At 27.6% G+C, this 14,257-nt stretch overlaps 1 protein-coding gene across 2 annotated transcripts in view; it reads right to left on the bottom strand.

The window, feature by feature from the left end:
• The window catches only part of LOC107446007 (uncharacterized), a 32,041-nt gene extending 17,784 nt beyond the window's left edge, over positions 1 to 14,257 (bottom strand). For both annotated transcript variants that reach the window (XR_001584340.4, XM_016060538.4), the window contains exons 1-6: positions 14,112 to 14,257; positions 12,227 to 12,340; positions 8,199 to 8,337; positions 6,240 to 6,337; positions 3,265 to 3,344; positions 1,279 to 1,431 (exon numbers count right to left, since the gene is read on the bottom strand). Coding sequence is in view for 1 of the 2 variants with exons in the window: in XM_016060538.4 (XP_015916024.1) it covers positions 1,279 to 1,431; positions 3,265 to 3,344; positions 6,240 to 6,337; positions 8,199 to 8,337; positions 12,227 to 12,340; positions 14,112 to 14,139 (612 nt within the window). In the remaining variant the exon portion in view is untranslated. The remainder of the gene's footprint in view (positions 1 to 1,278; positions 1,432 to 3,264; positions 3,345 to 6,239; positions 6,338 to 8,198; positions 8,338 to 12,226; positions 12,341 to 14,111) is intronic.

Consider the following 14,257-nt stretch of genomic DNA (forward strand, 5'->3'; position numbering starts at 1 on the left):
CTGTCGACGAAATGACTTGTCGACGAAATGACCCTGTCGACGAAATGACTCTGTCGACGAAATGACCCTGTCGACGATATGACCCTGTCGACGAAATGACTTGTCGACGAAATGACCCTGTCGACGAAATGATCCTGTCGATGAAATGACCCTGTCGATGAAATGACTTGTCGACGAAATGACCCTGTCGACGAAATGACTTGTCGACGAAATGACTTGTCGACGAAATGACCCCGTCGACGAAATGACTTGTCGATGAAATGACCCTGTCGATGAAATGACCCTGTAGACGAAATGACCCTGTCGATGAAATGACTTGTCGACGAAATGACCCTGTCGACGAAATGACTGTCGATGAAATGACCCTGTCGACGAAATGACCCTGTCGACGAAATGACCCTGTCGATGAAATGACTTGTCGACGAAATGACCCTGTCGACGAAATGACTTGTCGACGAAATGACCCTGTCGACGAAGTGGACTGTCGATGAAACAACCCTGTCGAAGAAACGGCCTGTCGACGAAATGACCTAGTCGATGAAATGGCCTGTCGATGAAGTGGTGTCGATGAAACGGCCTGTCGGTGAAGTGATTGTCGATGAAATGAACCAGACCCTTATAAAATAGTTGAAAAGCATACTAAAAAACAGGGAATATTGGGCCACGATTTGGTATTCACACTTTTTTGCCGAACATTCAGAAAAATACTATACACTATTAGAAATAATATTTACACATGTTAGTGAAGTTCTAAAATTCATATACTAGCAAAAATTCTGTTCAAAGAAACATATTCAAAAAAAGAAATTTGAAGAATTGAAGCAAGATTACTTTTTACTAAACCACAAGTTCTCGAATTGCTGCTCTTTCTAAATTATATTCAGACAAGTCAATGTTGTCATTTTTTCAAAACTTTTCATTTTAAGAATTAAGAAAGATTTTTTTTTTGTTGTTTCGTTTCAGCTATTTTTCTGTTTTTATTATGGCATAGTATTTCAATGGAGCATTTCTGGTAGAATTTTGTCGTGTTACTGTTTATCTTTTGCCTTTTCCATCGACTTTTCTTAATCACTATTTTTATTATGACACCACATTTTTAAAAAAAAACATTTCTAATAAACTTTAATCATCACTTTTTTAAAAAAAAATGCAGCAATGTGAAAAAGTCAATTTAAAACTCTTTGCTAAACTAAGAATCTCTCATTCAGTAAGACTCAGGATAAAGAGAGGTTCAAGTGTGATAAGGAAACCTCAAAGACAATGCTTTGTTTTACTTACATTACAGTTTAGATGATATACAAAGTCCTCCTCTAAATTGAATATATCATTCACTTTCGCGATCACTCTCAGTTTTCCCAGCTCTTGAGAGTGAAGCCCTTTTCCCTCAGTATTGATCATTTCAACAAAAAGTAGGTCACCAGAGTTTAAATTCTGAAGAAAAAAAATCATTAAAACATCAATATAATTTTTATATTTTGAAAAAAGAATTTGCAAAAGTATTTCACAAAGTGATGTTTTTGACATTTTAGCTATATAAGGCTTTCACTATTTCTCCAGGATAAATTTTAATGAGCTTTTTTTTTCATTTTTTTTTTCAAAAATTTTAAAGGAAAATTTTTAAATTGTCAAAGATTATTAAAACGTCTAAGAAGATTAGAAATTTATTAAATAGTTTTAAAAATAATCCATAATAGTTAAATATAATTTAATCTGACTTTTATATAAAAAGAAACTTATCACATCATTGCCCTCTCAAGGTCTGTGTGACGCCTCATTGTGGCGGGAGGGTGCCCCAGGACGGAATGGGCGAAGTATATTCTTGGTAGGGCTTCCCAAGGCGTGAAGGCTATTCCACTATGCTCAGCTAAGGCACATAGGCGAAGGAGCCAAGTCAGTCTTCTCCCTTCGGGTGCTCCGGTCTCTTAGATTAAAATAAGCTGCTCCATCCCTTCTCTGTGGACTCCTGGATGAATCAGATCTAGCTGTTGCTAGGTCATGAAGGATTAGTAACAACAACTTCCTTCATTATCTTACAAAATAATAATAGAAACATATGTGAAATGTTGCCAAAAGCACTTCAAGAAAAAATTTGGAGAAAAAAAATCTTTTAAAAACCTTATGCAATGAAATATTTGCAGTTTTATAAACCAAGGGGTGTAGATTCATAAAGAAACAATTTTCTCAAATTTTTCACTACTTGTTGCATGTAAGGTATGGGCTCGGGCAATTTTTAAACTAATCTACATTGTAGCATGTTGGTAGAAGTAGAAGGTAAAAAGTAACAATTGTTACATCAAGCAATTAGTGATTTAGCAAGATTACAAGCATCCTAGTGAGAGTATCTTAACCTGTGTTTTTGTTTGCTATAGCCACACAAAAAAAAATATGTATTACCATTGAAAATCCCACCAAATGCAAGATACAAGGAGTAATATAATTTCTTTTAAAAAAAAATTTCAACAGTATCCATTCAGCATGAATTGTACGACATATATTGGATATGAAACTGTTGCTGCATTGAAATATTCCTCCTCAAAGTCCTCGGGGTACACAAGATGTTTTACTAGACTCAAATGGGATGTTTAATTATCTCCCTCATAGTCTAAACTTGGTATTATCTGATTATCATCCATTTTCCACTGGAAAAAAAAATTACTTGTAGCTCAGCACTTCATGCAAGATGAAGAACTTCAATCAGTTGTTGCAAGTTGATTGAAATTACAAGCACATTCAGTTTAATGCAAAAACAAATGAAACCTGTGTTTTTCAGGTGTTATTAAAAAATTTGTTGAATCTATGTGCGTTTTTTTTATTTATAGAGAAACCTTGGTTGAGCAAATATATTGTGTGTGTTTCAATATAATTTAAATACCCTAACATTAAGGCAAATTTTCAAGAAAAATTAAAATGCTAATTACAAATTCAATATCAAAAGTTCTATATAAAATAATCATAAATTTTTTGATCATTTAATGATGCATATTCCCTTAAATAAATAAATTAAAAACTAAAATCCAAAGTATGCTATGTATACTATGAAACTAATCAAAATACTATAAACAAAATAACAATGTTATTTGCTGACCTCAAATTGTTGATACAGATTAAATAAATCTTGTTACATGAATTTTGTTCAGGAATAAGAATTTACAAGTTCAGCTCACTTCAGGGAAAATCCATAGAAAACCCAAACTCAAAACAATATTAAACCATTCTTAAAAATATATTAACACTAAGGTACATGCAATGAATTATACAACTTACATTTTCAAATTTTGCTTTTGCCTCGACATTTGTACTTTGCTTTAGAAAAAATTGTAAAGGTAAACTCTCGATTGGTTCAGCTGAAATAAAGGAAAAAACTCTATAAATCTCTTATTTAAGAAAAAAAAAACTATATTGAACTTTTCAAACTAATAAAAAAGCTTTCGTAATAACAACAATTTTCTGTAAAACAAGTAAAAGCTTTTGTGATAACTACTATGACTAGTATTTGCTTACATGATTAGATGCGATCGCTTTTAATTAGTTTTTTAAAAAGCTGATTCTAATTACAGAATCATGTCATAATTATAGTGGCCTAAGTGCTTCTTTAATTTATTTCACTTTAGCTCAACCCCGATGTTTCATCATTCTCTAGTTTAATGCAATAACAAACTTCTAAATTTAAAAATTATAAAACTGGGTGAACTCTCCAAGCATTTAACTTTACTTAATTTTCTCCGACATTTTTCATAGAGTAACATGGGAATAAATAGTTCTTTACTACAAAAAAGTCGCTAGCTCAAAGTTCAAAAGAATTCTAGACTAACACTTCACAGGATTAAAATTTTTAAGATGAGGTATAATAAGTACTTTTGTGTTCACAAATTTGCATTGCTTTAAAGAAAACAGTTCTCTGTTAAAAAATTTTTTAAATCTGCCTTTGTTAGTTCTTGCTAATAAATATTAATATTAGACCAACCAGAAAATGCTGTTCCTAGTTAAATTTTTTAAAAAAATTTTGAAACTGTTACCATACATAAAGGTTGAAAAAACTCTGTTTAAATGCCAAACACCTCTCCTCTTTCTATAAGGTTGAAAAACTGAATTTGTTAAAATGCAAAGAGTAGAGTCCTCACTAATCTTATTTTATGTATTTAGAGTTTCAAAAAAAATCTTTTAACAACAAACGTTTATTTGTATTAAAAAACTATAATAGTTCTCCATCTCTTTTTTTTTGCAACTTCTTCATTAATAAAAATTAGTCATTTAATTAATAATTTCATAAGAAATAAAAATTCTTATGAAATATTCACTGGGAAATTGAGATTCTAATTGGTGCAATTTAAACTAGCCGGTTGAACCAGATGCAATTGAAATGCACCCCAAGCTTCAGAAAAGGAAGAAATAAATATAATTATTTGTCATATTTCAAATCAGTAATGTTTTGCAAACAGAATTGTTTTAAATAAAATACTAAAATAATTATTACTAAATAATTAATTATAATGTCACATGAAAACTAAGAGCTTGATTATTTGAAATACTGACTATCAAGCATATAGTTCCAAATTCAAAGCTGAAGTATTTCGAAGAGTGTTCTACTTGCTTCATGTGAGAAAATAATGAAATAATTCACTACTGGATTCAATATTATTACTCTTGGATTTTTCTAATAATTGTTATAGTACTTTTTCAAAGTCACTTGCCCGGATGTTGAATATTTAATTTATATGCTTTGTTATCAATGTTTTTTTTCGTCACCTTTGTTGATATTATTTCATATCTATTTCACTATTATTTTTTCTTTGAAATATAAGGATAAAAATAGGGTATAGATTATTTCCACCTCTATTTTTCAAAATAATTTATCAGGAGTCTGTCTAGGTTTTTTTTTTTTTTCTTTTTTTTTGAGAAGCCTAGTACCTATCTTGTGAGAATTTTGATGTAATTTGTCAAAATAAAAATCCTATTAAAAAATCAACACAAAAATATGGCAAAGTAATAAAATATTTTCAAAATTTGTCACTACAAATAAAAATTATTTATGACTGGTAAATTTCTATACATTTTCCCTCATATATTCAAAAATAATTTTGTTATTGTAAAATTTTGGACTGAAAATTGTATCCAAATTTAAAAATCCATAAATCCATAAAACTCAGTATCCATAGTTAAATTTCAACTTGAATTTAATAAAACCATGCATTTAACAGCACTAGCACTAAAAGTTATTTTCAATAAGAAAATTTTCGACTAGGTCATACAGAAAAAAGTTGCAAAGAGAAAAATATGTTTCATAAAAAAATATAGGTCTGTTAGAATAAATTTACAATAGAGTTTAAGAAAATGTTCAAATGTTTAGAACAATGTTTGAATTTCGACTTTTTGTAAAGTTTATGGAGAGATAGAGAGCCTCGTCGTTTCATTTTTATAAAAACTTGGCAAAAATAAATTTTGCTTTGATATGGCATAAGCGACCGTTGAGGCTTACCACATTGCACTATCTGACCAAACATCTGCTACCTTTTCGTAAAAGACAGTTGGCAGAAAAGCTCCTCTTTTCCATAGACTGCAATGAGAACAGGGTTTGCATAAGAACTTGATTTTTTAAAAGTATTTTGTGAAACTATTGTTTTTCCTAAAGTTGAATTTGTGAAGGTACTGCTAAATAGTAGTAAATTTACCCTGGACAGACCCCTGTTTATGCACAATCTTAACTGCTATATATTTATTTAGTAAATAAAATAGTCATACTGATGACACAGGCAACTAAAATACTGAGATAGAACCAATTTCTAAAATCTTCAGAAGCAAAAAATTGAATTTAAGGAATTTTTATAAAAACATAAAATTAAGGTACATAGTTCGATTTCTTATAAATTTTAGCATGTAAAAAGCACTTTAGTATGCAAAAGATGCAGCTTTATATTATACACATCAAGTGAGTTTTCCTTTATTTTGTGGTTGAGCATTTTTTTTCATAAAAATTAAACAAAATATAAAATTTTACTTACTTTTCGAATAAAAATAAAAATCTAGCTACGATATAAAAAGCTATGAAATTTAATTTTTGCATGCAAGAATTTTAATAAGAAATTACAGAATAAACACAAGGCATGGAAAAAAACAGGGGAAAAAAATATAGCAGGAGAAATTCTTACCAATAAAGTAAGAGACAAAAATATACAGTAACTACCTACAGGGATACCCTTAAAACTACCGACAAGGATCCTGAAAATGAATAAAATACTTACAATTGCTAAGATCAATTGGGCATGGTTTTAAATTCAATAACTGCATTTTGTCCAAAAAAAGCTTTGCTATGTAATAGGCCAAGCATTCTTCATGCGTTCTATAAAAGTTAAAGATTTCAATTAATGATTTGTAATTAATAACCAAAGTAATATATTCAATTTTGCTAATTTTTAAAACAAACATTACTTTACTTTGAATAATTACAAGATTAAGGTACGAGAAAATACTAAAAGGTATTAAAAAAAATTTTTTTAAATTTCAGTTAATATATATAATTATATTTATTATTATATATAATATTTATTAATAGTTAATATTTTAAGAAATTTAAACAAGTTGAAATAATCACATAGAAACAAACGATGATCCATTGTGATGGTATTAAAAAGATAAATATTGAATTCATATTATTAAAAAAACAAGAAAAAAATACATACAAACAATATAAATTAGAATTTTAGAAAAATTAGTCTTTTTTTTAGCTCAAGCGACTTTAAGTGCTTAAAAAAAAATTTTTTTTTTTTCAAGAAATGGCAGACAGTCAAAATTGCACTGATCTTTAACTAAAAGGTATTCAATTCTTTAATTTGGATTTTGCAATTTTTTTGATTAATTTACTAGGATAATTATAAGTAGGTTGAATGACTTATTATCAAAATATAGTAAGAACTGACTTTCAAAATCATTGTTTATAAATTCATTATTCCTGCATTTATTTATTCATTCCTGCATTATTTAAATAAACCTATATTTGTATTGCATAAAATAAAATATTATTTATCTTTAAATCTGAAAATTTAATACATTTATGCAGCGTATCTTCTATTTTCACTAAAATAAATGATAATTTGATCTAAAAAAAAAAAAGAAGAAGTTTAATTACAGGTGACACACATGAAACTCTACCACTTTTAAAATTTTCCATTAAATATTATCTCAAGGAATAAAATAATAATGAATAATTTTTCTAATTGAAATAAGGTTTAAAAATATTTTTAATTATACAGTCAAACCTCGAACTTGAAGGGAGAGGAGAAAAAATTTGAGATACCGAAAATTCGTATTATCAAAAATCGCATGTTATCGATGATAAAATAAAGAAAAATGCTCTTTACATACCTTATTTACTATTTGATATTTATTCTAAAAACACTTTTTACACTTAAAAAGATTCAATTGTTGTTTGCTTTAGAGATGTGTAAGAAAGTTTGTCTATAACATTTTCTAGGTGGACTATGGCTTTAAATTTCTCCTCTGACATATTCAGCTGCCTCTCAATAAATCTCCTTACAGTGTCCACTGCAGAAAGTGTTTGTTTGAGAATTGATTATGATTATGAGCATTGGTTTTCTGTTCTTAAAATGTTTTTTTTACTTTCAGAAAAAAAATCAACACTTATGGAAAAAAAATTCACGTTATCGAGGGATTAGAAAAAAAAATTCGAGAAATCAAGTTTTTTTTTAAACATTGAGTGTATAGAAAATTTGAAAGGAATTTTATTTTCTTCGAGATATCGAAAAATTCGTGAAATCGAGGTTCGACTGTATAATTTTGCAAGAAAAAAGAATTGTGAAATAGTTTTGAACCTTTTTAGAACTGATGCACATGAAATAAGCAAGGATGCTTTTTAAATCAGTCGTAATATGTGTAATTAAAAAAATAACATTATTAAAAATGTGGAATGTACAACAAGACCTTTTCTACAAAAATTTTTAGGAAAATCTGTAACATGATGGCAACTGCAATTGGTCAATTTTACTTCGAAGGAGCCATTCTTATAAAAATTATATTTATTAAATTATGTTAATAAATAAAATAAAAAATATTAGGCTTAAGAGAGAATAAAGATTATAATTTTATTAACAAGTTATAATAATTAAATTATAAAATTATAAGCAACAAATTTTGTTATAAAATTACATATAAACAGGTCAATAATGGAAAAATAAATAACATACCTAAATTTGAGATTTTCAAAAATAGCTGGTCTCATTACATCAACCCCAGACCTCTCATGAATCAGGCAAATGGTTTTAAAGTGCTCTACAGCAATCTCAAAAAAGCTTACATCATAGTTTGCCTCTTTAAAAATTTGAACTAAATAAAACAAAGCAAAATATTAGCAAAAAAATAATTGACTAAATAGAATAATAGGAACAATAAATTAAAATATTATTAATAACTTATATAATGTTATCAAAAAAAAATTTAACAAAGAAACTGTAAGAAACTACTAAGTTAATATATAAAAGTAGGAAAATAATGCAACAATTAAAAATATTTTTAAGTTCATTTAATCAGAAAAAAGAAATTCGATAATAAAGTACAGAACCCGTTATCCGGAATTCAGAAAACCGGAAAACCAAAAAACCGGAACGAAATTCGATAAATTTTCCCGCAATTTAAAAAAAAATATTTTTTTTTCCTCATGAGATTTTAGGATTTTTTTTTTCTTTTTTGAAAGATGTTTACCTCACCATCATTTCAGAAATAATCATTTGTGTATTACCTCATCGTTTTTTCTTATTTTTAAGATTATTTCCAAATATTTTTTTTTAGTTGGGTTTAACACTAAAAAAACGGCTTTTTGTAGCGATTCAGAAAACCGGAAAAATCAGTTATCCGGAATAGCGATAGTCCCGATCGTTCCGGATAATCGGTTCTCTACTGTATCTGTTTTTAAATGAATTTTAATATTTAAAAGTATTCATTTTTCTGCAAATATTACTGATAAATGTCAAGATTACTCATAAAAAAATAAGTGCTTAGAACACTAATGTTTGTACAAAAACAAATGCTCCGCAATATATTTTGATAAATAAACATTATTTCATTACTATCATGTTGTATAGGGTTAAATCTTTGTTCTTAATATATTATATAATTTTATTTACTTTTTCATATTTTAATCAGTAAATAAAGCTAGCAAACAGACATTTTAAATTACCACATTTTTTAATAATCATTAGTTTGCAAATCATAAAAACAAATCTAATTCATATATGGTTTAAATTTTTTTTTCATTTCCTGAAATTTTTCAGGTAATACTCAAGTTGGCACATACATTTTCGGCACAATCTAGACTAGAGCTTATTTTTGTATACATTTTTGAGAACTATTAGAATGTAGAAATATTTAATAATTTTATCAAAAATATTTGGTAACTGAAAATTCTGATAAAATTGAGAACACAGATTCTGAGATAGAAATATGTAGTTATTGTGATGGTCACATTTAGAAAAGGAAAAATATATTTTTTTACTTTGCAATTATTTCTGTTGTTATTACACTGAGACACATTTCATACCAGGCTCTTTGACCCACACACAAACCCAAAAAATCGATTTAAAAAAAATCAGACTCAAATTGGCAATTTTAAACATAATCAAAACTAAAACATAATAAAAATCTGCTTTTTCTTACATTAATTATTTCTTATTTGACTTATCAATAATAATGCATAATACACAAACATACAACACTACTTTCTAAACTTAGCGTATTTAGATAAATATGTATGTAGCTTAAAACTAATATATTATTTTTTTAAATTCAATATTAAAAAAAAATCACTTTTTTCAAAACAATTTCAGGTTTCCTAATGTTATTTGTTTTGAACAGAACAAGTTCAGAGTACAGGCTGGAGTAACTTAGTACTTATTTTATATTCTCAATAAAAAAGTTTTCAAATACAAATAAAATAAACGTTTATAGGTATGAAAACAAAATATTAAAGATAGAATTTTTTAATTCTTCTAACAAGAATATTTTATTAGTAGTTATATTTTAATGCTACAAAATAATGATTTAAATATAAAAATTAATTAAATTTCAAACCATTTTAAAATACTCAATATGAAATAAAAGTGAACTTATACTGCATTATAAATTTTATTCAATAAAAGTTTACATAATGATTAATTAATTTCTTTTCTGATTTAAAAAAAAACGGCATTTAACCAGTCTTTTTGGCTTTTTCAATTCTTGGTCTATTCCTCAATTTTGACCAAATCAGACCACAAGTAAAAAACACTTTTTCCACACATTCAAAACTTGTTGGGCAGTTTCTTGATGTCCTCAAAAATTGGCAAAAACTGCATAAAGCTGAATTTTCTGAAGACTGCTTTTTTGCCTGATGTGACATAGTGATTTTTCTTTGACATAGTGACATTTCACTGTGACATAGTGATTTTTTCACTAACACCAGTAAAAAACATAAATTTTGGGAACATAGTGGGATCTTATAATTTAAATCCCATCATCAATACTAACCACTCTGGGTGATTTGTTTGTACCCAGTCTTCAGCAATATGTTTTTGTTCAGGTTTGAGATGTTTACCCATGAATTTTAGACTCGTCATATATTTAGATAATGAAATGATTTAAGGGCTTGCTTCATCATCTTTTCAATTTTTTATTTATGTGTTAATAGTTCATTTTTGTTTTAAGTTTAACAGAGCAAGCAATATTAGATTTTTCTGCTTGCATTTTTGGCTTCACTAAGCCTTTAACGCATGTGAAACATTAGTTTTTGCATGTGCAACACTTATTTGTAAATCACTACATTTCCAAAGATTTTCATAATGTTTCAAGAGGAAGTTAATCTGGGATTTCATTTGATATTTCTACATACTTATGAAAGTTTTTCACAAATATATCCATACAATCAATATGGGAATTCCAACGAAAATAATTTGGTAGTAGGGGCATCTAATCACCTTTTTCCTTTAACCACCCGTGTAGCTGATGTGATGGTTTCAGGAAATTTTTTTCACCTCCGCAACCTATTAATTTGATATTTCTTCTTCTAAAAGATTTAAATAGTAAGCAGAATACCAATAAGACATCATGTTTAGATATTTCTCACTTAAAATTGCTTTTATCTTTACCATTTCCATTATATGTGCAATTAGCCAGATGTGCACTTGAACTTCAATACCAAGAATTTGGTTACAATGCTGTATTGCTTCAATCGCAATTTCTGCACAATATTAAGCAGTCTTTTCGTCACTTCGACAATTCACTGCATTAAAAAAAAAAAAGAAAAAAGGAAAGTCTGACCTGTTATATGCTTGCGGCAATTACAAGATTATGCTTACCATCTGTCCAATAAAAAAATAACTGAGGTATTGTTATCAAGTTGTGCTTTGTGCCATTGCCCACACCACCATTAACTATATTCAACAATTTTCCACCCAAGTCACTGCGATGGGAATAACCAGACCTCAATGTCATCATCATGTTCTCGTATTCAACTCCATTTGCAGCATTAAATGTAATATTGTTGCTTTAGAGAAATTTAAAGCCATTTATTTTAATTCATGATTTAAATATTATTTTCCTACAAAAGTTTTCTTTTTAACTAAAATTGTTCTCTTTTGAATCAAACCTAAAAAGTGTTAACTAGGTAATGGTGTAAAAAAAAAAATTGTTCTCTTTTGAATCAAACCTAAAAAGTGTTAACTAGGTAATGGTGTTAAAAAAAAAAAAAAAAAAAAAAAAAACCCAAAATTTAACTCCATTTACACCATTAAATGCAATATTGTTGCTTTAGAGAAATTTAAAGTCAGTTATTTTAATTCATGATTTAGATATTATTATTTAAAATTGTTCACTTTTGAATTGAAAATTAAACCTAAAAAGTGTTAAACTAGGTAATGTCTTAAAAAAAGCCAATAAAAACTGAAAAAACCCACTCGAGTTCAATTTTTTTAGCAATAACTCCAATTTTTTTTAAACCCTGTTTTAAACAAATATAACTTGGTTACAAGCAAAACAAGATTAGTTATGCAAAATATTTAAGATTTCATATTAATTTTTGGAACGAATGTTTTTGAGCAAGAGATGGAGCCTACTGTTTCATAATATGTGTCTCATGTAACAAATGTTTTTTTTTAAAAAAAATATCAAATTTGATCAAAAGAAAAATTCAATATAGCATAAAATTTAGGTTCCACAAAACTACAGTGCTTTTTAGTATACTTACAAACTCTGGTAAGGACTTCATTATCTTTAATTTCAGGTATCGATATTTGTCCTACTTGTAAAACTAAATTTTTCATTTTGCTTCGGATTTGCTCTTCATTTACCTCACCTTCAGCTGAAAAATAATTTTGAAGAAATTTTAAAAATTACTTGAAATTAAAAGCATTTACATACATTTAATTATTGCTTAAAATTAAATACATATATAACCTCGTTAAGTTGGGGTTAACTTACAAAGAAGGGTGAGTCCTTAATTTTTTTCCCTCAGCATTTCTTGCATTATATTATTCTTATGTACATCATATTATTCATATATTTCTTTGTAATTAATGAGAATAAAAATTTATGTAATTAAATTGTTTTAATACCATTTTAAATTCCCTTTATATAATATATTCCTTATTAAATTAATAGCAATTTCTTAAAATATTAATACACAAAAACATTTCAGTGATAAGAAAGGTAAAAATCCATGTATTATACCCATATGGACAAATCATAAAGGAGTTAAGGTTAGATTTTAATATTATTTTACTAATTCTTTTCTAGCCCATAAAAGCATAGATCATTTCATGAAAAAGTTTTTTTTGTTCAATTCAAGGATGTTTAGAATAGGATTCTTAAAAAGAAAATATTTAGAATAGCATTCAATATCACTTCTGGACGAATTTGACTAATTATAAGTCAATATACAATACAAACAGGTCATATATAGGTGGTTAACTTCACAGGTAACAATGTCCTTAATTTTTTAACATTGGTGCAGAAAATTCTCAGTCTAATACTTACCCAGAACACTTTTTTTCTGGTTTGAAATTTCCACCAAAATTAGTTTTTTTATTTTTATTTACAATACAAGTAAAATTTACTAGTTAAGTTTATCTAAAAGTAAAGTTTATTTTTTGTTCAATTCAAGAAATTTTAGAATAGCATTCTTTAAAAGAAAATATTGTTCGCCATCTTGCTCGTTGAATGTGGTTAAATAACTTATAAGTAATTCAAAAATAATTTCAATAATATAATTTTTGCGACTTTGTGAAGATAATTTAATATGTACTACATTAAGTAAAAGAAAAATAGTTTAGAAATATCATTTAATACACAATGTCCATACATTTGGTCCAAGATCGGTAATGGGGTTGTGGGAAATTATATATCGACTATGTCAACCTTCATCTATCAAAAGGTACCTCAAGATAGGATCGAGTTAACATGTCTTATATACTATTGATTTGGTATTTTTTTAATATTTGTAGTGGTAGTTACGCCACACTACTCCCCTTCCAGAATTTTATCTGTGATAGAATTCGATGAACAATTACCACTAGTTGATAGAATCAAGTTAACATGTCTTATATACTAGTGAATTGGTATTTATTATTTTTAGTGGTAGTTACACCACATTACTCCCCTTCCAGAATTTTATCTGTGATAAAATTCGATGAACAGATACCAGTAGTTGATTAATGCTGTTTTATTTATTAACTTCAATTTTTGCTCATCATATATATATAAATTTTTTTTCTTCCAAGCATTTCGCTCGTTATTTTTTTTATAGCTTTTTCGCTATTTTTTCCCATCATTTTTTTATAGCTTTTCACTATTATTATTTTTTTTTCAAGCATTTCGCTCATTATTATTTATTAACCGGGAGACTTTATTTACTTCACCGGTTTTTTTTTTTTAAGCATATCAACTGTTTAATGTGGATTCATCCATCAATATTGACAATATCTTATCACGTCCGGGTCACCAATGTGGGGAATTAATTATCGACTATGTCAACCTTCATCTATCAGGGTTCCTGAGTTCGAGCCCTGCAAATCAACATAAGAAAATAAGAAATTCAGAGAAAGTAAGCTTATTAAGAACAATCTAAAACTCACATGTATTTGTGAACTGCATTAAATTCATTCAAATTTCTAAACAAAAAACTTTTTTGCTGGGTTTCAGTGTTCTAAGTTCTTGTTTATTGTTATTTTGTCATTAAACGCTATCGGTTGCTCGTTTCTGCTTTATTAGTGTTACTTAT

The sequence above is a fragment of the Parasteatoda tepidariorum genome, chromosome 9 (assembly GCF_982258835.1).
Source record: "Parasteatoda tepidariorum strain Cologne lab strain chromosome 9, Ptep-v5.0, whole genome shotgun sequence".
NCBI lineage: Eukaryota > Metazoa > Arthropoda > Arachnida > Araneae > Theridiidae > Parasteatoda > Parasteatoda tepidariorum.